Genomic DNA, 27488 nt, shown 5'->3' on the forward strand with positions numbered 1-27488 from the left:
ATCACTACGCTACATCACTGTTCCTAGACATCCCAGGTCTAATCACTATGCTACGTTACTGCTCCTAGACATTCCAGGTCTAATCACTATACTACATCATCGCTCCTCGACATCCCAGGTCTAATCACTGAACTACATCACCGCTCCTAGACATCCCGAGTCTAATCACTAGATTACATCATCGCTCCTAGACATCCCGAGTCTAATCACTAGATTACATCATCGCACCTAGACATCCCAGGTCTAATCACTAGATTGCATCACCCCTCCTAGACATTCCAGGTCTGATCACTACGCTACATCACTCTTCCTCGACATCCCGGGTCTAATCACTATGTTACATCACTGCTCCTAGATATCCCGGGTCTAATCACTACGCTACATCACTGCTCCTAGACATCCCGGGTCTAATCACTACCCTACACCACTGCTCCTCAACATCCCAGGTTTAATCACTAGACTACATCACCGCTCCTAGACATCCCGGGTCTAATCACTACCCTACACCACTGCTCCTCAACATCCCAGGTTTAATCACTAGACTACATCACTGCTCCTAGACATCCCAGGTCTAATCACTACGCGAGGACATCACTGCTCCCTAGACATCCCAGGTCATTCTAAACACTGTGCTACATCACCACTCCTAGACATTCAAGGCCTAATCACTACGCTCTATCACTGCTCCTAGACATCCCGGGTCTAATCACTACGCTACATCACCGCTCCTAGACATCCCAGGTCTAATCACTGCACTACATCACTGCTCCTAGACATCCCGGGTCTAATCACTACGCTATATCACTCCTCCTAGACATCCCAGGTCTGATCACTACGCTACATCACTGTTCCTAGGCATCCCGGGTCTAATCACTATGTTACATCACTGCTCCTAGATATCCCGGGTCTAATCACTATGCTACATCACCGCTCCTAGACATCCCGGGTCTAATCACTACCCTACACCACTGCTCCTCAACATCCCAGGTCTAATCACTAGACTACATCACCGCTCCTCGACATCCCAGGTCTAATCACTAGACTACATCACCGCTCCTAGACATCCCAGGTCTAATCACTACGCGACATCACCGCTCCTAGACATCCCAGGTCTAAACACTGTGCTACATCACCACTCCTAGATATTCCAGGCCTAATCACTACCCTCTATCACTGCTCCTAGACATCCCGGGTCTAATCACTACGCTACATCACTGCTCCTAAACATCCCGGGTCTAATCACTACGCTACATCACTGCTCCTAGACATACCGGGTCTAATCACTATGCTACATCACCGCTCCTAGACATCCCAGGTCTAATCACTATGCTAAGTTACTGCTCCTAGACATTCCAGGTCTAATCACTATACTACATCATCGCTCCTCGACATCCCAGGTCTAATCACTGAACTACATCACCGCTCCTAGACATCCCGAGTCTAATCACTAGATTACATCATCGCTCCTAGACATCCCGAGTCTAATCACTAGATTACATCATCGTACCTAGACATCCCAGGTCTAATCACTAGATTGCATCACCGCTCCTACACATTCCAGGTCTGATCACTACGCTACATCACTCTTCCTCGACATCCCGGGTCTAATCACTATGTTACATCACTGCTCCTAGATATCCCGGGTCTAATCACTACGCTACATCACTGCTCCTAGACATCCCGGGTCTAATCACTACCCTACACCACTGCTCCTCAACATCCCAGGTTTAATCACTAGACTACATCACCGCTCCTAGACATCCCGGGTCTAATCACTACCCTACACCACTGCTCCTCAACATCCCAGGTTTAATCACTAGACTACATCACCGCTCCTAGACATCCCAGGTCTAATCACTACGCGACATCACCGCTCCTAGACATCCCAGGTCTAAACACTGTGCTACATCACCACTCCTAGACATTCCAGGCCTAATCACTACGCTCTATCACTGCTCCTAGACATCCCGTGTCTAATCACTACGCTACATCACCGCTCCTAGACATCCCTGGTCTAATCACTGCACTACATCACTGCTCCTAGACATCCCGGGTCTAATCACTATGCTACATCACCGCTCCTAGACATCCCAGATCTAATTACTACACTACATCACCGATCCTAGACATCCCGGGTCTAATCACTACGCTATATCACTGCTCCTAGACATCCCAGGTCTGATCACTACGCTACATCACTGTTCCTAGGCATCCCGGGTCTAATCACTATGTTACATCACTGCTCCTAGATATCCCGGGTCTAATCACTACGCTACATCACTGCTCCTAGACATCCCGGGTCTAATCACTACCCTACACCACTGCTCCTCAACATCCCAGGTCTAATCACTAGACTACATCACTGCTCCTCGCCATCCCACGTCTAATCACTAGACTACATCACCGCTCCTAGACATCCCAGGTCTAATCACTACGCGAGATCACCGCTCCTAGACATCCCAGGTCTAAACACTGTGCTACATCACCACTCCTAGATATTCCAGGCCTAATCACTACACTCTATCACTGCTCCTAGACATCCCGGGTCTAATCACTACGCTACATCACCGCTCCTAGACATCCCAGGTCTAGTCACTGCACCACATCACTGCTCCTAGACATACCGGGTCTAATCACTATGTTACATCACTGCTCCTAGACATCCCGTGTCTAATCACTACCCTACATCACTGCTCCTCAACATCCCAGGCCTAATCGCTAGACTACATAACCGCTCCTCGACATCCCAGGTCTAATCACTAGACCACATCACCGCTCCTAGACATCCCAGGTCTAAACACTGTGCTACATCACCGCTCCTAGACATTCCAGGCCTAATCACTACGCTATATCACTGCTCCTAGACATCCCGGGTCTAATCACTACGCTACATCACCGCTCCTAGACATCCCAGGTCTAATCACTGCACTACATCATAACTCCTCAACATCCCAGGTCTAATCACTACGCAACATCACTGCTCGTAGAAATCCCAAGTCTAATCATTATGCTACATTACCGATCCTAGATATCCCAGTTCTACTCACTACACTACATCATCGCTCCTAGACATCCCAGGTCTAATCACTATGCTACATCATCGCTTCTACACATCCTCGGTCTAATCACTACGCTATATCACCGCTCCTAGACATCCCAGGTCTAACCACTGCACTACATCATTGCTCCCACATATCCCAGCTCAAATCACTATGCTACATTACCGCTCCTAGACATTCCAGGTCTAATCACTGCACTACGTCATTGCTCCTCGACATCCCAGGTCTAAACACTGTGCTACATCACCGCTCCTAGACATCCCAGGTCTAATCACTATGCTACATTACCGCTCCTAGACATCCCAGGTCTAATCAGTACACTACATCATCGGTCCTCGACATCCCAGGTCTAATCACTACGCTACATCACTGCTCCTAGACATCCTGGGTCTACTCACTAAGCTACATCACCGCTCCTAGACATCCAGGGTCTAATCACTACGCTACATCACCGCTCCTAGACATCCAGGGTCTAATCACTGCATTACATCACCGTTGCTAGACATACCGGGTCTAATCACTACGCTATATCACCGCTCCTAGACATCCCAGGTCTAATCTCTACGCTACATCACCGCTCCTAGACATCCAGGGTCTAATCACTACGCTATATCACCGCTCCTAGACATCCCAGGTCTGATCACTACGCTACATCACTGTTCCTAGACATCCCGGGTCTAATTACTATGTTACATCACTGCTCCTAGACATCCCGTGTCTAATCACTACCCTACATCACTGCTCCTCAACATCCCAGGCCTAATCACTAAACTTACATCACCGCTCCTCGACATCCCAGGTCTAATCACTAGACCACATCACCGCTCCTAGACATCCCAGGTCTAATCACTACGCTACATCACCGCTCCTAGACATCCAGGGTCTAATCACTACGCTATATCACCGCTCCTAGACATCCCAGGTCTGATCACTACGCTACATCACTGTTCCTAGACATCCCAGGTCTAATCACTATGCTACATTACTGCTCCTAGACATCCCAGGTCTAATCACTATACTACATCATCGCTCCTCGACATCCCAGGTCTAATCACTAAACTACATCAACGCTCCTAGACATCCCGAGTCTAATCACTAGATTACATCATCGCTTCTAGACATCCCGAGTCTAATCACTAGATTACATCATCGCACTTAGACATCCCAGGTCTGATCACTACGCTACATCACTGTTCCTAGACATCCCGGGTCTTATTACTATGTTACATCACTGCTCCTAGACATGCCGTGTCTAATCACTACCCTACATCACTGCTCCTCAACATCCCAGGCCTAATCACTAGACTACATAACCGCTCCTCGACATCCCAGGTCTAATCACTAGACCACATCACCGCTCCTAGACATCCCAGGTCTAAACACTGTGCTACATCACCGCTCCTAGACATTCCAGGCCTAATCACTACGCTATATCACTGCTCCTAGACATCCCGGGTCTAATCACTACGCTACATCACCGCTCCTAGACATCCCAGGTCTAATCACTGCACTACATCATAACTCCTCAACATCCCAGGTCTAATCACTACGCAACATCACTGCTCGTAGAAATCCCAAGTCTAATCACTACGCTACATCACCGCTCCTAGACATCCCAGGTCTAATCATTATGCTACATTACCGATCCTAGATATCCCAGTTCTACTCACTACACTACATCATCGCTCCTAGACATCCCAGGTCTAATCACTATGCTACATCATCGCTTCTACACATCCTCGGTCTAATCACTACGCTATATCACCGCTCCTAGACATCCCAGGTCTAACCACTGCACTACATCATTGCTCCCAGATATCCCAGCTCAAATCACTATGCTACATTACCGCTCCTAGACATTCCAGGTCTAATCACTGCACTACGTCATTGCTCCTCGACATCCCAGGTCTAAACACTGTGCTACATCACCGCTCCTAGACATCCCAGGTCTAATCACTATGCTACATTACCGCTCCTAGACATCCCAGTTCTAATCAGTACACTACATCATCGGTCCTCGACATCCCAGGTCTAATCACTACGCTACATCACTGCTCCTAGACATCCTCGGTCTACTCACTAAGCTACATCACCGTTCCTAGACATCCCAGGCCTCAATCACTACGCTATATCACCGCTCCTAGACATCCCAGGTCTAATCTCTACGCTACATCACCGCTCCTAGACATCCAGGGTCTAATCACTCGATTACATCACTGCTCCTAGACATCCCGGGGCTAATCACTGCATTACATCACCGTTCCTAGACATACCGGGTCTAATCACTAGATAACATCACTGCTCCTAGACATCCCAGGCCTAATCACTACGCTACATCACTGCTCCTAAACATCCCAGGTCTAATCACTACGCTACATCACTGCTCCTAGACATACCGGGTCTAATCACTATGCTACATCACCGCTCCTAGACATCCCAGGTCTAATCACTATGCTACGTTACTGCTCCTAGACATTCCAGGTCTAATCACTATACTACATCATCGCTCCTCGACATCCCAGGTCTAATCACTGAACTACATCACCGCTCCTAGACATCCCGAGTCTAATCACTAGATTACATCACCGCTCCTAGACATCCCAGATCTAATCACTACGCTGATCACTACATCATCTGCTCCTAGACATCCGGGTCTAATCACTACGCTACATCACTGCTCCTAGACATCCCGGGTCTACACTACTCCTCCTCAACATCCCAGGTTTAATCACTAGACTACATCACCGCTCCTCGACATCCCAGGTCTAATCACTAGACTACATCACAGCTCCTAGACATCCCAGGTCTAATCACTACGCGACATCACCGCTCCTAGACATCCCAGGTCTAAACACTGTGCTACATCACCACTCCTAGACATTCAAGGCCTAATCACTACGCTCTATCACTGCTCCTAGACATCCCGGGTCTAATCACTACGCTACATCACCGCTCCTAGACATCCCAGGTCTAATCACTGCACTACATCACTGCTCCTAGACATCCCGGGTCTAATCACTATGCTACATCACCGCTCCTAGACATCCCAGATCTAATCACTACACTACATCACCGATCCTAGACATCCCGGGTCTAATCACTACGCTATATCACTCCTCCTAGACATCCCAGGTCTGATCACTACGCTACATCACTGTTCCTAGACATCCCGGGTCTAATCACTATGTTACATCACTGCTCCTAGATATCCCGGGTCTAATCACTACGCTACATCACTGCTCCTAGACATCCCGGGTCTAATCACTACCCTACACCACTGCTCCTCAACATCCCAGGTCTAATCACTAGACTACATCACTGCTCCTCGACATCCCAGGTCTAATCACTAGACTACATCACCGCTCCTAGACATCCCAGGTCTAATCACTACGCGACATCACCGCTCCTAGACATCCCAGGTCTAAACACTGTGCTACATCACCACTCCTAGACATTCCAGGCCTAATCACTACGCTCTATCACTGCTCCTAGACATCCCGGGTCTAATCACTACGCTACATCACCGCTCCTAGACATCCCGGGTCTAATCACTGCGCCACATCACTGCTCCTAGACATACCGGGTCTATACACTATGCTACATCACCGCTCCTAGACATCATGGATCTAATCACTACACTACATCACCGATCCTAGACATCCCAGGTCTAATCACTATGCTACATCACCGCTCCTAGACATCCCAGGCCTAATCACTACGCTATATCACCGCTCCGAGACATCCCAGATCTAATCACTATGCTACATTACCGCTCATAGACATCCCGGGTCTAATCCCTACACTACATAACCACTCCTAGACATCCCAGGTCCAATCACTACGCTACATCACCGCTCTTCGACATTGCGGGTCTAATCACTAGATGAGATCACTGCTCCTAGACATCCTTGGTCTATTCACTACGCTATATCACCGCTCCTAGACATCCCAGGTCTAATCACTACGCTTCATCATCGCTCCTAGACATCCCGGGTCTAATCACTACGCTTCATCATCGCTCCTAGACATCCCGGGTCTAATCACTATGCTACATCACCGCTCCTAGACATCCCGAGTCTAATAAATAGATTACATCACCGCTCCTAGACATCCCGAGTCTAATCACTAGATTACATCACCGCTCCTAGACATTAACATCACAACCCTTAAAGTCCAAGGTCAAGTTGCAACTCTACATGAACGCTGTATATAACACGGGTCTTATCACTACTCTACATCACCGTTCCTTAACATCCGAGATCAAATGACTAGGATCCTTCAAATGCATTCAAATCATTGAGGTACATCACTGCTTCCAAATAACCCGAGGCTAATCATTGAGGTACATCACTACTTCTAAATAACCCGGGGCTAATCATTGAGGTACATCACCACTTCTAAATAACCCGGGGCTAATTATTGAGGTACATCACTGCTTCTAAATAACCCGGGGCTAATCACTGAGGTACATCACTTCTTCTAAATAACCCGGGGCTAATCATTGAGGTACATCACTACTTGTAAATAACCCGGGGCTAATCATTGAGGTACATCACTACTTCTAAATAACCCGGGTGTAATCATTGAGGTACATCACTGCTTCTAAATAACCCGGGGCTAATCATTGAGGTACACCACTGCTAGTAAATAACCCGGGTGTAATCATTGAGGTACATCACTGCTTATAAATAACCCGGGTGTAATCATTGAGGTACATCACTACTTCTAAATAAACCGGAGCTAATCATTGAGGTACATCACTGCTTCTAAATAACCCGGGGCTAATCATTGAGGTACATCACTGCTTCTAAATAACCCGGGTGTAATCATTGAGGTACATCACTACTTCTAAATAACCCGCGGCTAATCATTGAGGTACATCACTGCTTCTAAATAACCCGGGTGTAATCATTGAGGTACATCACTGCTTCTAAATAACCGGGGCTAATCATTGAGGGTACATCACTGCTTCTAAATAACCCGGGTGTAATCATTGAGGGTACATCACTGCTTCCAAATAACCCGGGGCTAATCATTGAGGTACATCACTACTTCTAAATAACCCGGGGCTAATCATTTGAGGGTACATCACTACTTCTAAATAACCCGGGTCTAATCATTGAGGTACATCACTACTTCTAAATAACCCGGGTCTAATCATTGAGGTACATCACTACTTCCAAATAACCCGGGGCTAATCATTGAGGTACATCACTACTTCTAAAAAACCCGGAGCTAATCATTGAGGTACATCACTACTTCTAAATAACCCGGGGCTAATCATTGAGGTACATCACTACTTCTAAATAACCCGGGGCTAATCATTGAGGTACATCACTGCTTCTAAATAACCCGGGGCTAATCATTGAGGTACATCACTGCTTCTAAATAACCCGGGTGTAATCATTGAGGTACATCACTGCTTCTAAATAACCCGGGGCTAATCATTGAGGTACATCACTGCTTCTAAATAACCCGGGTGTAATCATTGAGGTACATCACTGCTTCCAAATAACCCGGGGCTAATCATTGAGGTACATCACTACTTCTAAATAACCCGGGGCTAATCATTGAGGTACATCACTACTTCTAAATAACCCGGGTCTAATCATTGAGGTACATCACTACTTCTAAATAACCCGGGTCTAATCATTGAGGTACATCACTACTTCCAAATAACCCGGGGCTAATCATTGAGGTACATCACTACTTCTAAAAAACCCGGAGCTAATCATTGAGGTACATCACTACTTCTAAATAACCCGGGGCTAATCATTGAGGTACATCACTACTTCTAAATAACCCGGGGCTAATCATTGAGGTACATCACTACTTCTAAATAACCCGGGGCTAATCATTGAAGTACATCACTGCTTATAAATTACCCGGGGCTAGTCATTGAGGTACATCACTACTTCTAAATAACCCTGGTGTAATCATTGAGGTACATCACTGCTTCTAAATAACCCGGGTGTAATCATTGAGGTACATCACTGCTTCTAAATAACCCGGGGCTAATCATTGAGGTACATCACTGCTTCTAAATAACCCGGGGCTAATCATTGAGGTACATCACTACTTCTAAATAACCCGGGGCTAATCATTGAGGTACATCACTACTTCTAAATAACCCGGGGCTAATCATTGAGGTACATCTTTGCTTCTAAATAACCCGGGGCTAATCATTGAGGTACATCACTACTTCTAAATAACCCGGGTGTAATCATTGAGGTACATCACTGCTTCTAAATAACCCGGGGCTAATCATTGAGGTACATCACTGCTTCTAAATAACCCGGTGTAATCATTGAGGTACATCACTGCTTCTAAATAACCCGGGCTAATCATTGAGGTACATCACTGCTTCTAAATAACCCGGGGCTAATCATTGAGGTACATCACTGCTTCTAAATAACCCGGGGCTAATCATTGAGGTACATCACTGCTTCTAAATAACCCGGGGCTAATCATTGAGGTACATCACTGCTTCTAAATAACCCGGGTGTAATCATTGAGGTACATCACTGCTTCTAAATAACCCGGGGCTAATCATTGAGGTACATCACTGCTTCTAAATAACCCGGGTGTAATCAATGAGGTACATCTCTACTTCTAAATAACCCTGGTGTAATCATTGAGGTACATCACTGCTTCTAAATAACCCGGGTGTAATCATTGAGGTACATCACTGCTTCTAAATAACCCGGGGCTAATCATTGAGGTACATCACTGCTTCTAAATAACCGGGGCTAATCATTGAGGTACATCACTGCTTCTAAATAACCGGGGCTAATCATTGAGGTACATCACTGCTTCTAAATAACCCGGGGCTAATCATTGAGGTACATCACTGCTTCTAAATAACCCGGGTGTAATCATTGAGGTACATCACTGCTTCTAAATAACCCGGGGCTAATCATTGAGGTACATCACTACTTCTAAATAACCTGGGTGTAATCATTGAGGTACATCACTACTTCTAAATAACCCGGGACTAATCACTAGGTTGCATCACCGCTCATAGACCGCTAAGTAATATGGTTGCCCTGTGTCATCCGTGACGCACCATCGAACTCATCCAGATACGGGAGAGGGAACCCCTTGGGCTGTGGTGGAGGAGGGTAGCTGCCCTTGTTTCCAGTCGTCACGGTCGTCAACGTCCAAACTTCATCCACACCGACAGAAAACGTCACTTCTCCATTGGTCACCTGCGAGAAAAATACTCAGCGCAGCAACGGTTAATGTAACCATAAAAGTGAAATAAAAAAATATTTCCGCAAGAAACTTCTGTCGAGACGCTGTCTATATCATGAACATGTGAAACCAAAAGGTGAGCGTATCCTACTCAAGGGAAATGTGATTATATTGGAGAAAAATGTGTCTGGACCAGACAATCCAGTGATCAACAACACGAGCATCGATCTGCGCAAATGGGAACCGATGACATGTGTCAACCAAGTCAGCGATCCTGACCACCCGATCCCGTTTGTCGCCTCTTACGACAAGCATGGGTTACTGAAGGCCAATATTCTAACCCGGACCTTCACGGGTTTGCAAAGGTAGTAAGGTATTCTGGACCAATACAGATATAAACGTAACAACGGTTTCTAGGGGGACAACGATACAGATGTAAACGTAACAACGGTTTCTAGGGGGACAACGATACAGATAAAAACGTCACAACGGTTTCTAGGGGGACAAGGAACCCAGGTCTTGACGTACAAATGCTTTAACCCCTTTGGTCACACACACACACACACACACACACGCACGCACGCACGCACGCCAGAAAACGGTATCGACAATAGAGCACCTTCAGGGGTTGACGTTTCTGAAAGATGACATCATCGACTCCGGGTTCAAACCCAAGCTTGGTGTACCACACCTGCAACTCTGTAATGCTCGCCTGGAAAGAGAGAAATGAGAATCGTCTTAACAAATATTAGGAGAGTTTATCAAGTTCATATTTTACCATATGCTCACCAACCAGTGACAATTACAAAGGATAATTCACTTGCCCCGTGAATGTTTTCGGGGTGGTTATATATATACTAGCTGTACGATTCCCTTACCATTTGAAAACCAAGGCGTGGAATAGATCATCTAGATTACTGTTTTCGGCAGGAAGTAATTCAATAGGTATACTATTCCAGCCTAAGATTTTACCAGGAGAAAGAATCCTCTGTTACACATACACCATTGATGGAGCATGCAATAAATGTATGCGATGACTGACCGAAATGCATTTCGCAAGAAATCGTCAATAAAAATTGTAACAAAAGTAAATGTTTACATTCGTTATGTGTAGAATATACAACTGAGGAGGGAATCGCGTCTGGCAACTGTGCAGCACAAAAATGTGTGCACCCAATGCTCATGGTTTCAGTGAAAGAAACTAATGTTTTGCGTCTTTGTTTAAGTTTATTCCGAATTCGATTCTGTGTATGTTGGAGAACGTCTTACAGACATCTAAACTGCGTGAGAACGGAGCTCCTATATTCATCGCCATACTTACGAAGCTTCCTTCAAGCTTGAAGGTGATTTCAGACGGAGTTACGTTGTATGGTTTCAGTGGAGGCCGAACACATACAGAGTGGTCGTGACTCTAGAAGTGAAATTACAACATAATCAAAGTATATAAATTCATCTAAGAACAGACAATGATATCACAACATGCAAAGCTCTCTACTCAATTCTTATATTTGTGAAACTGCATCTTTATTAATATGATGTTAACATTGATATTTGTCTTGCAAGATCTTAATTCATCTTAACAGAAACAATCAATCAAATCCGAAACTGGCACTTGACTAACACTAAGGTTCAATTAAAATATGTTTGTCATCATTGCATGTATTTTATGGACAACAAATGACGACTACAATTCCTATAATATCTGTCTCCTGCTGTCAGATATATTGCGACTGCCTGTAGTAACTGGCGGTACTACGGAAATGACATGCAATCTGAACTTGTCCACAAAGTCGACGTTGGTTATTACTTATGACCAGATGCTGGATACCCATTCTGATTCAGTACCCAAATGGGTAAAGTAAAAGTCCATCTCAAAGCCCATACTCAGGCCCTACACTAGTTCTATAACCAAATGTCAGCTGTATGTGGGATGAAAGCCCAAAATTACAACAGTTTCAGGACCGCGACAACAGTTATGGTGCTCACAAACGTAGCAAAAATATCAGAGCGATTCCAGATCGAAAGCACGATCCTGGAAAGCCTATTATTTGTTGTACTTTGTTTGTTTACCATAGTCTCAATGACGATAGCGTGGTGCTTCTTGTCCAGACTGATGAAACCGACGTAGCTTCCGCCAGATTGCAAATGGCCGACACCGTGGTCATGGCTAAGGTAGTACCAGCCTATCTCCGTGAACTGTGTGGTGTGAGCTGAAGTTGAGAGATGGAGAGAGAGAGAGAGAGAGAGAGAGAGAGAGAGAGAGAGAGAGAGAGAGAGAGAGAGAGAGAGAGAGAGAGAGAGAGAGAGAGAGAGAGAGAGAGAGAGAGAGAGAGAGAGAGAGAGAGAAGCCGTTTCAGTCAATGTACAGATATATCGTGCATAGAGATTATTACACATGTGTGTAGTAGAAGAATTTTATTTGACGACCATAAATCTTCTTTGTAGTTTTTATGGACATTAAACCTGAACAGTGCCATACTAACTAACACCCTAGGGCGTAAGCTCATTGGAACGTTTTTAACTGTTTATAAAATATTGTCTTTAAAAATGCAAATCTCGGATGCCATCTCAGTTTTTTTACTGGGAGAATCTCCTTGGGCTCACATTATGAGTTTCATGTCAATATCAATAATATTGGTTTATTTGTCGTGCATTAAGTACGTTTGATTAACAGTACTCTACAGAAGCAAGTTACCTGATGTACTATGTCGTGCATAGAGATTATTACAAAAGCGTGTAGAAGTACTTTGTTGGACGACCATCAGTCTTCTTTGTATTTTTATGTACATTAAATCTGAACAATCAACATACACACACAATTGCAATTACAATTGATTTACAGTTCTCTACAGAAGGCAGTTACCAGTTATCCAGATAGTGCTCTCCACGACGTAGTTGCCGCTCCATGGTTCCGCCGCAGTCATCAGCCCAGCGCGGTACCACGGCAAGCCTTCGTAGTAGCTGGCGATAAGGTTCCAGGAGATTGTGCTTAAAATATGAAGATCATGGAAGATGTATGACAAAAATGGAGTTTGAGCTAATCGAAGAAAACGGCTACAGTGCGCTAAGGATAGTGTAAGGTTGTCATTGGAACTACAATAGAGAGTACCAAGTATACGTTTCACCTCTCAGCATTACGGTTTGGACCACGGTTTATGATGACAATTTGCTCTAAACACAGTCGCGAGTACGCTAAGGATAATGTAAGGTTTTCAGTGGAACTGCAGTAGAGGGTACTAAGTGTTTGTTTACCTATACGCCATGGCCCCCAGTTTATGATCACAATTTGCTCTCAACAGCCGCTACCTGTCATTACCAATATATAATGGGGCATAATGTTTTACCTTGTCATCAATCCATTGACGTAGTTCTGGTTGAGAATCTGAAACAAGGAATACAGTTCTACAAAGTTACCACATCATCTTTATTTCGCATTTCATGAAATTTACGCTTAACCCCAGGTTCTCGCGATCTCCTTGATTTTCATTAGCCAATGTGATTTTGCTACGCTATACTGTCCAGCGAACCAATCAGAATGCCAGTTTCAAACCAGGATCAAGGTGATAACAACAAGATGGCGGTCAGTCGCTTTGTTTGACGCGCCAAAGAATACCGTCAGATTGTTTCCGATATAAACGATATTTCAAGTCCAATCCTTAACCATTGCAGTTTTCGTTATCTCAGTTTCCTTGGTGGGTAAAGTGTTCATGAATATTGAGGGGGGTGGAAGTCAGATCGCGAGAAACACGGGAATTGATCTGAGGGTTAGTCGAGATTTATCGAAATGCGAGCCGTGGCAATATAGAATTCGCAACAGACAAATTCCTGCATGGAAGTGCGCTGGTTTTGTTATAACATTCTTTGCATAATAGTCCTGCTGAAGTCATTGTAATGTAGCTCTGCTCTTGGTGATGGGCATCTTGGCGGAAGAGATCTACCACTGATAGGGCCATGCGCAATATGATGTGACATGTAAGGACTCCGACCTGAACAACATATTGAACATTATAGAACCAATACAGTTCTATGGCAAGGTATCCGAAGTGATCATTGGTGGCTTACAAAATCCAGTAGTCCCCAAAACTATCCAGTTGACCAGACCCTCTTCCCATCTGCCTGCTGTCGAGCAGTTTTATCACCTCATCTCATTCCACTGTTACAACCGCCAACTTTAAACGTACCCTGGCCCAGCAGCCAGCGCCGGTGTCGTTGTTGAAGGTGCTGTAGTCTTCAGATGACCACAGCTGTTTGTTGGTCCTAAGGGCATCCAAGGTAGACAGAGTACCAGGGTAGTGTGACCTGGTAAGACAAAACTCAAGTCAAAGCTTGGCACCTGAAAGCCCGAGCGGGTGCAGGTTTCAGACGGTTACTATTTTTAATCCACGATGATGGGAATAGTGCAGAGAAACCTTGAAACATCATCCGGACGACCCAGGTTTCGAGCCCACAATAACAGGTTTCTGTCGACAAAGTGAAGGCAAAAATCAAAGATACTACAAAACAGTATCAAAATATTATGATGTAGAAACGACTTTCATGATTACTGACCAATTGCTATTTGAAACAATACTCTTAATTATAAGAGGTTACACAATAAAATACTCATCAGAAATGAAAAAGAAAAGAAATAAGAGGGAAAAAGAACTTGTTGACAATATCAATGATTTAGAAATAAAATTTGACCGTTCAGAAAAGGATGACATTAAAGAAAATTTACTGTCACGAATTCAGCAGGTAAAAGCAGAATTAGAAGAAATTCATAAATACCAAACGGAAGGTATTATAATGAGATCAAAAGTTGACTGGTATGAGCATGGAGAAACACCAAGCAAATACGTCCTATCCCTTGAAAAACAAAACTTCCTAAATAAAGCAATTACAAAACTTGAAAATGAAAATAAAGAAATCGTAACAGGCAAAAACAATTTAATAAAAGAAACAAAAACATTTTACAAAAAGTTATACACAAAAAAAGATACCAAACAGGTTAACTTACATGAGCTTTTTAAGGATGCTGCAATTCCAAAACTTAATGATAACCAAAAGCAAAGCCTAGAAGGGGAATTAACGTATGACGAAGTCCTAAGCTCGCTTAAAAAATGAAAAATGGGAAAAGTCCTGGCCCATCAGGATTCACAACTGAGTTTTACAAATTCTTCTGGAATAATATATATCCGTTTTTACTTAGATCTTTAAATTACGCATACCAAAGCCGTGAACTATCGACTAGCCAAAAACAAGGTCTTATTACTTGTATACCTAACAAAGACAACTGGAGACCGATATCGTTACTAAAGTGTCATACAAGATCGGTTCGGCAACAGTAGCAAATAGAATTAAAAGGGTATTGACGTCAATTATTAATGAAAATCAAAAATTATTCCTTGCTAATAGGTATATTGGAGAATGCACAAGACTGATATATGACATAATAAATTATACAGAAACTACGGAAATTCCTGGAATGTTACTACTGATCGATTTTGAAAAAGCATTTGACTCCATAGACTGGAACTTCATTGAAGAGGTTTTTGCGTTTTTAAGTTTTGGGGAATCTATAAGAAAATGGATCAAGACATTATATTGTAATATAAGTTCATCAGTATTAGTAAATGGCTTTGGTTCTGACTTCTTTAACATAACTAGAGGCTGTAGACAAGGAGATCCCCTTTCGCCTTATATCTTCATTTTATGCGCTGAAATTTTATCTGCAATGATTCGAAACAATACACAGGTAAAAGGTATAACAATTGGAAACACAGAATATCTAGTCTCCCAGTTTGCAGATGATACATCCCTTGTCTTAGATGGTACTGAAAAGTGTCTACAAAATGCCTTACAAATATTAGACGACTGTGCTTCCTTTTCCGGTCTGAGAATGAATGTAAACAAAACAAGAATCATTTGGATAGGATCTCTCCGAGGATCAACCAATATTTTGTGCAAAAAATGGAAACTTAACTGGTCTCGAGCTGATTTTGCTATTCTCGGTATTGTATTCTCTCTAAACATAGCTGAGATGGTTGAAAAGAACTATAAAGACAAACTTAAAAACATAAAAAGACAAATGCAAATATGGACAGCTCGAAACCTTACACCCCGCGGTAGGATTACAATCCTGAAATCATTAATTCTGCCAACAATAAACCACTTATTTTCCGCCCTACCCAATCCATCAAACGACATTATTAATGACCTAGAAAACTATGTTTCTCCTTTGTATGGTATAACAAACCTGATAAGATTAAACGTGATATCATAAAACAAAAATATCAGGATGGCGGTTTAAGAATGCCCGACATAAAACAGACTATCAATGCTAAAAAAATTGCATGGCTTAAAAGAATATGTTTAAAAGACACTACATTGACTGCCATCTTTTCCTATAATGTTTCACAAAACATACCAGATATCTTGCTGAAGAGGGAAACATTTATAAAACAAAGACCTATAAATAAAAAAACAAACTGTTTTTGTAAAGAAGCACTTTTAACATTGGGTTTCTATACGTCATTGAAAAATACAAAAGTTGTTCAGGGCAATGCTGTAGGACATATTATGATATACTTATTCCAATTTCAGACACTGCTATGTATAGCTATAAAAAGAAATGGGAAGATGAACTTGAAACCGATATAAGTGAAAAAGAATGGACATCCTATCAAAAGATTATATTTCGAGCTCACACAAACTCAGAGTTTAGATGGTTCCAATATTCTTTAGTGCATAGAATCTTATCAATAAACCTACTTTTGTTTAAGATGGGGTGTGTAGAGAGTAGGTTATGCTCATTTTGTAAAAATGCACCAGAATGTGGAATTCATCTCTTTTACGACTGTCCAAAATCTAAAGACATATGGAATCAATTTTCCAATTGGATAGGAACAAAAACAGATATCACATTGAATATCGATAAGAAGAAAATCATATTTGGATTCTCTGATAAAAGGAACGATGTCCTTCATCTCTTGATAACAGTTGTCAAATTTACTGTTTTTAAAATACGAATATATACTTGTACACCAAGTTTCGATACGATCAGAAATGAAATAAGTAAAGTTTATAATAACGAGAGAACTCATGCCATCTCTTCTTGTAGTTTTACCAAATTTGTTGGATTTTGGTCTGATTGTCACCAATTGTTCGAATAATACTAACGTACAACCGACCCATTTCCCTACAATGTCAATTGTTATAATATGCTTGCCAAACTCTGTATACAAACGGATGGTTATATTTGAATGTTAATTGATTTCAGGGTTTTGTACCTAAAACAAAGATGAATAAAAAAAAATAAAAATAAAAAAGGTAAAAAATGAATAAAAAGGTTTCTGTCGAGCCCAGTGGATACCTCTCTACTCAGCGATTTGCGGCGCTTGAAACGTCAGGGCGATCAACACGCAAATGCACATGCACGCGCACGCAATGTGGCTTGCACATACACCACGTGCATTCACATTGGCAAGTGGATTCCTTTCTTATTATCAGCTCTAATTCTACTCCAGTCGTCTAAGGCACCTCAATTGGTGTTGCAGGGTTGAGATCTTCAGGCGTTCCAGGATCCTAGCATCGTGGGTTTAAATCCAATATTCACCCTGATTAAAGTCAATAGTTTGACAAGACTATGAACATGCTCCGGGGAGGGCATAGAAAATAGATGGACACAGACAATAGATGCATGAGGACAAACCAACCCTATGTAATCTATCGAAGCAGACAGATCCTTGTCCTTTAAGATGTCATCGGCGATGGCCCAAGGGTCTGTGTAGTCGTCGGCTGCTACTATTCTGACGTTGCTCAGGTTGTTGCTGTCCAATGTCTTCCTCAGCGTCTTCAAGACAGGACACATACTTACAAGCAAGAGGGACCAATGTATGGGAATACAGTAGGTTCTCTGTTTCCCAAATAATAAGCATAGAGTTATAAGAATCTTTGTGGTGTGAAACTCCAGACAATTATAGCTCTGCAGATTTGTTTAGTCTCTGAAATGGAAAAGGGTATCTCTATTTTTTAAATATTTTATTAATATGATACAGAAATATTTGTTTTCTGTAAAATATGTTCATTTCAGATGTTCGTCCCAAAAGTAGTCGGCCTCGCCTAGAAAATTATACAAATGCAGCTGTTTTTATGCTTTATCTTTCTACATATTATCAGTCAACCTCAAGCAAATTGCTTTTGCCATATTTCAGCCTCACGATTCCCGTTTTGTTTGACTTTTTATCTTGGTACCCCACCCACCCCACCCACCCCAAAACCCGCACAATTTGCAATAAAAGCATCACAAACTTCAGGAAACAAAATATGCAAGAAACATTTTGTGTGTTTGAGATAGACAGAAGTCCTCAAGAATCAAACGTAGATAATAAAGTGCATAAAAATGCAATTTGAAACTACAATCGCTTGTTAAAGTGAATCCCCCCATGATGTTTACTGAAAGAGCTTGTTTTTGAGACACTGCCCAACCCATTTCAGATGACGTAATCATAAGGACTTATTCATGCATGGTGCCAAGGGTTCAAACTAAATACTGCATGGTCACACACACACTCAAAATATTGTAAACAGTGCCAGCTTGAATATCTGGACACAATGTATTTGAAAGATTAAAAGGGGGGTGTACTTTAAAAACAGTCCCGTCTAAATATAAAACAAGAAATCCAAATCTTTGAATGTTGATTATGACGGGAAGTCATCCAATACTATACTGAAGATATTTTACATGATATTATATGAGGTCATACCATTATCCAAGAGGTACAAAATGATCGTTTTTCACTTTATGCAATTTGTAAAGAAATATTATACCCCAATGTGTTGTTATTACTAATATCTGGTTAACCACACTACCCACATATTTGAAATTTTGGATATGGCTTTGCTAATGATTCCTTCAAAATAAAATGGAAGCTTTTCTAACATTGGACATCGAGAATATAGTTAGGCTGACTACTTTTGGAACGCCCCTTACAGGTAGCAGGTTTCCGCGTTAACAGCTGTGTTTCCATGTCCTCAAGCTGCTCCAGATGATATTCTTACAAGTAACAGAATAGGCGCTTACAGTGACATGTGAGGACACTCTTATACCCAGCAGAATTGTCATATAGTGACATATAAACTCTCATGTTACCAGCAGAATGGGCATACAGTGACAGGTGAGAACACTCTTGCTACTAGCAGAATGGGCATACAGTAACATGTGAGAACACTCTTGTTACCAGCAGAATGGGCATACAGTGACAGGTGAGAACACGCTTGCTACCAGTAGAATGGGCATACAGTGACAGGTGAGAACACTCTTGTAACCAGGAGAATGGGCATACAGTGACATGTGAAAACACTCTTGTTACCTGTAGAATGGGCATATAGTGACATATAAACACTCATGTTACCAGTAGAATGGGCATACAGTGACAGGTGAGAACACTCTTGCTACTAGCAGAATGGGCATACAGTAACATGTGAGAACACTCTTGTTACCAGCAGAATGGGCATACAGTGACAGGTGAGAACACTCTTGTTACCAGGAGAATGGGCATATAGTGACATGTGAGAACACTCATGTTACCAGCAGAATGGGCATACAGTGACAGGTGAGAACACTCTTGCTACTAGCAGAATGGGCATATTGTAACATGTGAGAACACTCTTGTTACCAGGAGAATGGGCATACAGTGACATGTGAGAACACTCAGGTTACCAGCAGAATGGGCATACAGTGACAGGTGAGAACACTCTTGCTACTAGCAGAATGGGCATATAGTGACATGTGAGAACACTCTTGTTACCAGTAGAATGGGCATATAGTGACATGTGAGAACACTCTTGCTACCAGCAGAATGGGCATATAGTGACTGTTACCAGCAGAATGGGCATACAGTGACATGTGAGAACACTCTTGTTACCAGCAGAATGGGCATACAGTGACATGTGAGAACACTCTTGTTACCAGCAGAATGGGCATACAGTGACAGGTGAGAACACTCTTGTTACCAGCAGAATGGGCATACAGTGACATGTGAGAACACTCTTGCTACCAGCAGAATGGGCATACAGTGACAGGTGAGAACACTCTTGTAACCAGTAGAATGGGCATACAGTGACATGTGAGAACACTCTTGTGGGCATACCAGAACATACAGTGACATGTGAGAACACTCTTGTTACCAGTGGGCATACAGTGACATGTGAGAACACTCTTGTTACCAGAAGAATGGGCATACAGTGACATGTGAGAACACTCTTGTTACCAGTAGAATGGGCATACAGTGACATGTGAGAACACTCTTGTTACCAGTAGAATGGGCATACAGTGACATGTGAGAACACTCTTGTTACCAGCAGAATGGGCATACAGTGACAGGTGAGAACACTCTTGCTACCAGTAGAATGGGCATACAGTGACAGGTGAGAACACTCTTGTAACCAGAAGAATGGGCATACAGTGACATGTGAGAACACTCTTGTTACCAGCAGAATGGGCATATAGTGACATGTGAGAACACTCTTGTTACCAGTAGAATGGGCATATAGTGACATGTGAGAACACTCTTGTTACCAGTAAATTGGGCATACAGTGACATGTGAAAACACTCTTGTTACCACTAGAATGGGCATATAGTGACATGTGAGAACACTCTTGTTACCAGTAGAATGGGCATACAGTGACATGTGAAAACGCTCTTGTTACCAGCAGTAGAATGGGTGAGAACACTCTTGTTACAAAGAATGGGCATACAGTGACATGTGAGAACACTCTTGTTACCAGTAGAATGGGCATATAGTGACATGTGAGTGCACTTTTGTTACCAGTAGAATGGGCATACAGTGACATGTGAAAACACTCTTGTTACCAGTAGAATGGGCATACAGTGACATGTGAAAACACTCTTGTTACCAGTAGAATGGGCATACAGTGACATGTGAAAACACTCTTGTTACCACTAGAATGGGCATATAGGGACATGTGAGAACACTCTTGTTACCAGTAGAATGGGCATACAGTGACATGTGAAAACGCTCTTGTTACCTGTAGAATGGGCATACAGTAACATGTGAGAACACTCTTGTTACCAGTAGAATGGGCATATAGTGACATGTGAGTACACTTTTGTTACCAGTAGAATGGGCATATAGTGACATGTGAAAACACTCTTGTTACCAGTAGAATGGGCATATAGTGACATGTGAGAACACTCTTGTTACCAGTAGAATGGGCATACAGTGACATGTGAAAACACTCTTGTTACCAGTAGAATGGGCATATAGGGACATGTGAGAACACTCTTGTTACCAGTAGAATGGGCATACAGTGACATGTGAAAACGCTCTTGTTACCTGTAGAATGGGCATACAGTAACATGTGAGAACACTCTTGTTACCAGTAGAATGGGCATATAGTGACATGTGAGAACACTCTTGTTACCAGTAGAATGGGCATATAGTGACATGTGAAAACGCTCTTGTTACCTGTAGAATGGGCATACAGTGACATGTGAGAACACTCTTGTTACCAGTAGAATGGGCATATAGTGACATGTGAGAACACTCTTGTTACCAGTAGAATGGGCATACAGCGACATGTGAGAACACTCTTGTTACCAGTACAATGTTTGGGCTGCTTTCCTGGGCCCCGTTTCTGAAAGCGTTCGTAGCGCTACGATAGTCGTAACTCTATGTTAAAGTATGGGAGTTATGATCATCTTAACGCTTCGATCGTTTTGTGGAACGAGGACCAGTCCCACACAGCCATCACTCCTGTGATTCCACTTACTTTGATGTATAAGTCATTGTACGGATTTTCGTTCCAGATGCCAATAAAGTCTATGGTAAGGTTGTGGTACGTCTTGGCACCTTGGACCCACTTCAGGATGTACGTTGCCGTCTGTTGGGGTATTACATACGGGTCCTGCGGGGTGGTTGCTATCCAGCCGGGGAATCCCCACGGCAGACCATACAGCTTGATGTCCGGGTTCCGCTGAAATACAAGAAGGTCTACACTGCAACCATGTCGAGGATGTTCAGACAGGCATCAGAATCAAACAAGTATTAAACTTCCTTTTTTATAAATTATGATGAATTGTTACATGATCAGCACAATCCCTGAAATGCGCCATGATGTGGTCCTGGGCTTCCTTTCACAAAGCACTAAGGTGATCGGAAGTCACTAAGATAACCTTAGTGCAATGTTGAAGAATGGGAGTTAAGGTTAACCTTAGTAAAGGTTGCTTCGTGAAAGGAGCCCCTGTACTACAACTTTCTGCGTGACTTCATATGCTCCAGTAGGTTCTCTACTGAGTAATTAGTGGTACCTTCTTTGCTTCTCTCATAAGCCACCACTCATATCCTCTGTGGTAGTTCTCCTCCCAGCTGTTGTGCATGTGGGACGCCTCGGATCCATCTGGATTTACAACATTGTCATCATTGTCACCATCTACGTCCCTCATGTCAAATAATTCTTGTAGTGTAAAGTAGGCAGGATAGACATCGGTTCTAATAAGATTATCATGTACAAATTATGGAGTGATGTTAGTTTTGTGGTTAAAGCGTTCGTCTGTCACGCCGAAGACCCGGGTTCGATTCGGGAACAATGTGTGAAGCCCATTTCTGATATTGCTGGAATATTGCTAAAACGGCGCAAAACTCACTCACTCCCTCTGGTAGTGGAATGTAGGCAAGGATAGATATCGGTTCACAAGAAGTATCTATACTGATGTCACAGTATCTATGCACTAACATTATCAATTAGAACGTAAGTATCATCAACATTTGGAAACAATTTCTGTCATTTCTATATCGATCAGATAGAGAATTCGTAGTCCCTTTAATCTACCCTGGCTGTAAATATGTAAGTGTGAGTTATACCAGTGCTCTGTGCATCTCCGCCAATCTCGACCTTCAGAATTTGCAGACTGGCTCCGAAGTTGGGCTGTAACAAGTAAGTTATTTCCTTTTAAACCATTTGACTGATAGCGCTAGAAATATTAAATACGCCTCAGGCAACAAATTATTGTACCATACGGTTAGTTAGATTAAGTCTTGCAAGGAAGAGTCTTCAGATGTTTCTTGAAAAAGGCTACGACGAAAATAAGAATTTTATATGACATTTTCAGGTTGCTGTCCAGCCACAAGCCAAAAAGCTGTTTTACTTTCGATACCACTCGTATTTCACTACCTGCCACAGTGATTAAAGTAGTTTTCGGTTGTTTTCATAACAATTTGCAGACTTTTCCAGTGTACAAGATTTCTTTCCAGTACCACTGAGAATAAACTCGGTCATGATGGTAGGGCATCCACACAACGTCATACACGCAGCTTCTTGTCATCGCTCTATTGGCCCTGAGTTGTGTCATGGTGATTTCCTGTCGTATGAGTAGGAACAAGGCAGCAGCAAGTTCCTTGTGGAAAGCCACGCCTTGGAATGTGTGATTTTGGCAATCAACATCAATGCAAAGTTGGGAGAGCTCCCTCCAACTCATCTCGTTCAGTAAGTGTTCATGATACAGGTAATTCGCAGCGAGAAATGTCCTGCACTAACTGCACGGGAATTGTCTGCGAGTGACGAAACCGTCACCAAGAACGAGGCGAGTTTGCAATCAGTCGGTATGTTCGTTAGTAAGGGCAAGAGGTGAGATAGACATCCGTGGTTAGTGTTTCCGTGAAATTAGTTTATTCTTTACACATTCAGTGCCAGATTTATTGATACATATTCAGGTACTTGCTCGTCATAGATCGTTTTCTAGGAAAAGTTTAGTTCCTCGGTTTAGTTTTAGAATAAATTGTTTTATCATGTTTAGTTGATCATTTTAGTCCAATAATCTGTTTGGAACACAGAGTATATTGTGATCTAAAGTAATCTTTGACATGACGAGAGACAGTATGCCGGTAACCCTTATATACTGGTAATTATTTCAATATCAACACTCAAGTTTGGGTATTGAAACAATTTCTTGACTTGTGACTCACCTTAAAGAGGAAGTCGAGAATCTGGTTCCGCTGTTCATCCGGGTAGTTGGCCAGCAGCTTCGACGTAGCCTGAAGGTTGAACGAACGAAATGTAAGTCGGAGGAATATACTGACTCGTGTCATGGAGGACATTTAAACAACTGACGCATCAGTGACAAAAACTAAATTCGTTGCAATTCATTATGTTGTCATGTACCATACGTTCCCACTGAACGTTTGAACAATTGACTAGCCATGGCACTTATGATGGGTGCCATAGGTTGAGCAGGATACGCTCACCTGGTGCCATCACTATTTCATAGTGATTCACATAACGGAATTGTACAATCCACTCTGCTTCAAGCAGATGCTTCTTATGAACGACTGTGATGAGGCACAGGGGTACGCACAGAAAGATGCTTTGTTCACTGAAGTTTCCTATGTGGTACTTACCCTGATTACACGTGAAGATCCGGGTTACAATTGGTCTTCAGTAACCCATGCCTGTAGGAAAAGGCCAATACCGGGATCGGATGGTCAGGCTCGCTGACTTGGTTGACACATGTCATCGAATCCCTACTGGCTAGATCGATGCTCATGCTGTTGATCAATGGATTGTCTGGTCCAGACTCGATTATTTACAGACCTCCGCCACATAGCTGGAATATTGCTGAGTGCGGCGTTAAACAACAAACAAGCAAAGACAGAAACTTACCCCTCCACCGCTCAGCCCGCCGATTCCATCAAACCTCCGACCGAGACCTAATGAATCAGAAATTTCGTACACTTTCGCTTCACTACAATACACAGCAACCACACAGCATACCAAAACTGCTGACAACCACCTCATGTTGGAGAGCTTGGTGTGTCTTACTGCCTCACTCACAAATATCACTCAGGTATGTGCAAGTCATAGGACACTGACATCATAGTGACCTGATTGGATATCTATGGAAGACATTCATTGTTATTAGTGTAACAAGGTATCTGTATATCTGTTATCGATATTAACCTTGCTTCTATCTTATCTCGGTGTAGCGTCCTTGTGTGGAGCAACACAAATCTCAGGCCAACTCATTTGTTTTTGTTTTGGGGGATTGTTATAGGGCATATACACTTGACTGACCAGTGATCTGATGCTGGTCCTTTCGCAGAAAATATCAAGAGAATTGTCACAAGATAGTGGCAGGCGTGCTCAGGCACTCGGCGATTTTCACTGACGAGAAGGACACTGGACTGGCCCATTCCAACTCAATATCTACATACATCAGTCAGGATGAATGGTGTGACCACTTTGCACATCTGCTCTTCATGCAAAATGTTACTCTGAATTGTTCGACATTGCATTCTGTTGATAATACAGGAGTGGACTCTGACAGTTGTATCAATAGACCCTTTCAGAGGAGGAAGTCTTCCTGGGGTTAAGCAAATCTTAAACTCAACAAGTCACTTGGACCTGATAGCTTGCAAAGTGAATTACTTAAAGCAACTAAATAATATTTAACACCTCTCCTAACAAGAGTATTCAACTCTCTGCTGGACAATGGAACATTTCTCAAACAATGGGACACTAGCAATATCCATGTTACTGATTATTATAGAGGAATATCTCTTATTGATTCATTCTGTAAAGTGATATGTGCTATTCTTAAGAAAAGGCTTCAAACTTGGTGTGGCATAAACTCTGTCCTATCCGAAACTCTGGTTTTCGGCCAGACTATTCAAATTTGTTTACAAGCGATGATACAGAAATATTTGTCTAAAAAAGGTGGTAGAGTGTATGGTATATTTGTAGACTTTAAACACAACTTTGATATTGTTGATAGAACTATTATTTCAAAGCCTAATTAATATGGGTATTAAAGGGACATTTCTCAATGTAATTGTTTCCATGTATTCAAATTTATCTGCTTTTGTTAGGACAGATTAGGGCCTATCCAGGTGTTTTAAATGTAATATCGGTACCCGTCAGGGTTGTATCTTAAGTCCGCTGCTTTTTTGTATTCTTCATAAATCAGTTATGTGCTTGAGCAATTCTGCTATGATACAGGCATGAGTATAAATTTGAGTAAAACAAAACTTATGGTTTTTCGTAAAGGTGGTGCTCTTTGCCAAAATGAAGAGTGTTTTTAAGGGTGAGAACATAGGGGTAGTAAATGTATATAGATACTTAGGTTGTGTGTTTACAACATCTCTATCATGGACTAAGGCACAAAAAGCTTGCATGTCATTGTATAATTATCAAAATAAAATTTGGAGCAATTTCGTTTCTAGATATATTTAAACTTTCTGATGCAGCTATTTTTTCCTATCCTTTTTTATGGGGTAGAGATCTGGGTCGTACAGTAGACAGGTCGAAAGTTTGCAAATATACTTCTGTAAAAGGTTTTTGAAAGTTAGTAAATGTACAAGCAATGTTATGGCTCTAGGTGAATGTGGCAGAGTTCCATTGTAGTATCAGTAATGTGTATGGTAAATTTAAGTCATTGTTAAATGTAGAAATACACTTAAGTGCAGATATTCCATATTATTATAAGCATGTTATGTATCAATTTAGGTGTAATAATTTCCGTTTAGCGGTTGAGTTGGGTAGACATAAAAACATCAGTTATACTGATAGGATTTGTTCTTATTGTCATAGTAATGGTTTACATTTGGTCGAGGATGAATTTCATGTCGTGTTAATATGTGAGAGATATGAAGATATCAGACAGGAATGCCTTCCTTCATATACACTTGATAACCATTGTATTGATAACTTTATTAGGCTAATTTCTCATTGTATTTATACTTAAGCATGTACAATATGATGGTACCAAAGTGCCTGCATTTCGTATTATGGGCCTATGACTAAGAATATGTCTGTCTGTTGGTTTTTCACTCATTTCTTTGTTTGGTCAAGACTAACTATTTTCAGGTGGCCCACATATAGGGGGGAGCATTGATGAGTGTCTTAAACTATAAACCTTCACGTGAGTTAGGTTAGACTTTTACAAGCGGAGGAGTTGATTGACATAGAAAAGCCAGAGGGAAACAGTGACAGTCTGAAGACACGCGGGTGTGATATATCTGACCTGGAAATACTTCAGTTTGAGGTCCGACGGTCAGAGAGTTTGACTACTGGATCAGGAGGTTGTGGTTCCATTCCGATCTATTGGTATTCAATTCTTGTCTCCTATTTTAGAACATGGGGCATTTGAATCCACACTTCATCTGCTAATCAAGCCAACAGGTGTCAGTAAAACTAATACCCTCGATCAGGTCTTACTACAAAGATCGATCAGGTCTTAC

General features: G+C 42.3%; 1 protein-coding gene across 2 annotated transcripts in view; it reads right to left on the reverse strand.

Moving 5' to 3' along the window:
* The window catches only part of LOC124258341 (galactocerebrosidase-like), a 32836-nt gene extending 7752 nt beyond the window's left edge, over window positions 1–25084 (reverse strand). For both annotated transcript variants that reach the window (XM_046692431.1, XM_046692432.1), the window contains exons 1-13: window positions 24913–25084; window positions 24219–24287; window positions 23118–23181; window positions 22565–22653; window positions 22027–22230; window positions 17948–18084; window positions 14435–14552; window positions 13598–13635; window positions 13117–13241; window positions 12324–12463; window positions 11575–11664; window positions 10873–10965; window positions 10126–10267 (exon numbers count right to left, since the gene is read on the reverse strand). In XM_046692431.1, the coding sequence (XP_046548387.1) occupies window positions 10126–10267; window positions 10873–10965; window positions 11575–11664; window positions 12324–12463; window positions 13117–13241; window positions 13598–13635; window positions 14435–14552; window positions 17948–18084; window positions 22027–22230; window positions 22565–22653; window positions 23118–23181; window positions 24219–24287; window positions 24913–25047 (1444 nt within the window). In that variant the 5' untranslated portion in view covers window positions 25048–25084. The remainder of the gene's footprint in view (window positions 1–10125; window positions 10268–10872; window positions 10966–11574; window positions 11665–12323; window positions 12464–13116; window positions 13242–13597; window positions 13636–14434; window positions 14553–17947; window positions 18085–22026; window positions 22231–22564; window positions 22654–23117; window positions 23182–24218; window positions 24288–24912) is intronic.
* Window positions 25085–27488: the final 2404 nt, after the last annotated feature.

The sequence above is a fragment of the Haliotis rubra genome, unplaced genomic scaffold (genome assembly GCF_003918875.1).
Source record: "Haliotis rubra isolate DU_JTF1 unplaced genomic scaffold, ASM391887v1 Scf69, whole genome shotgun sequence".
In the NCBI taxonomy this organism is placed as follows: domain Eukaryota; kingdom Metazoa; phylum Mollusca; class Gastropoda; order Lepetellida; family Haliotidae; genus Haliotis; species Haliotis rubra.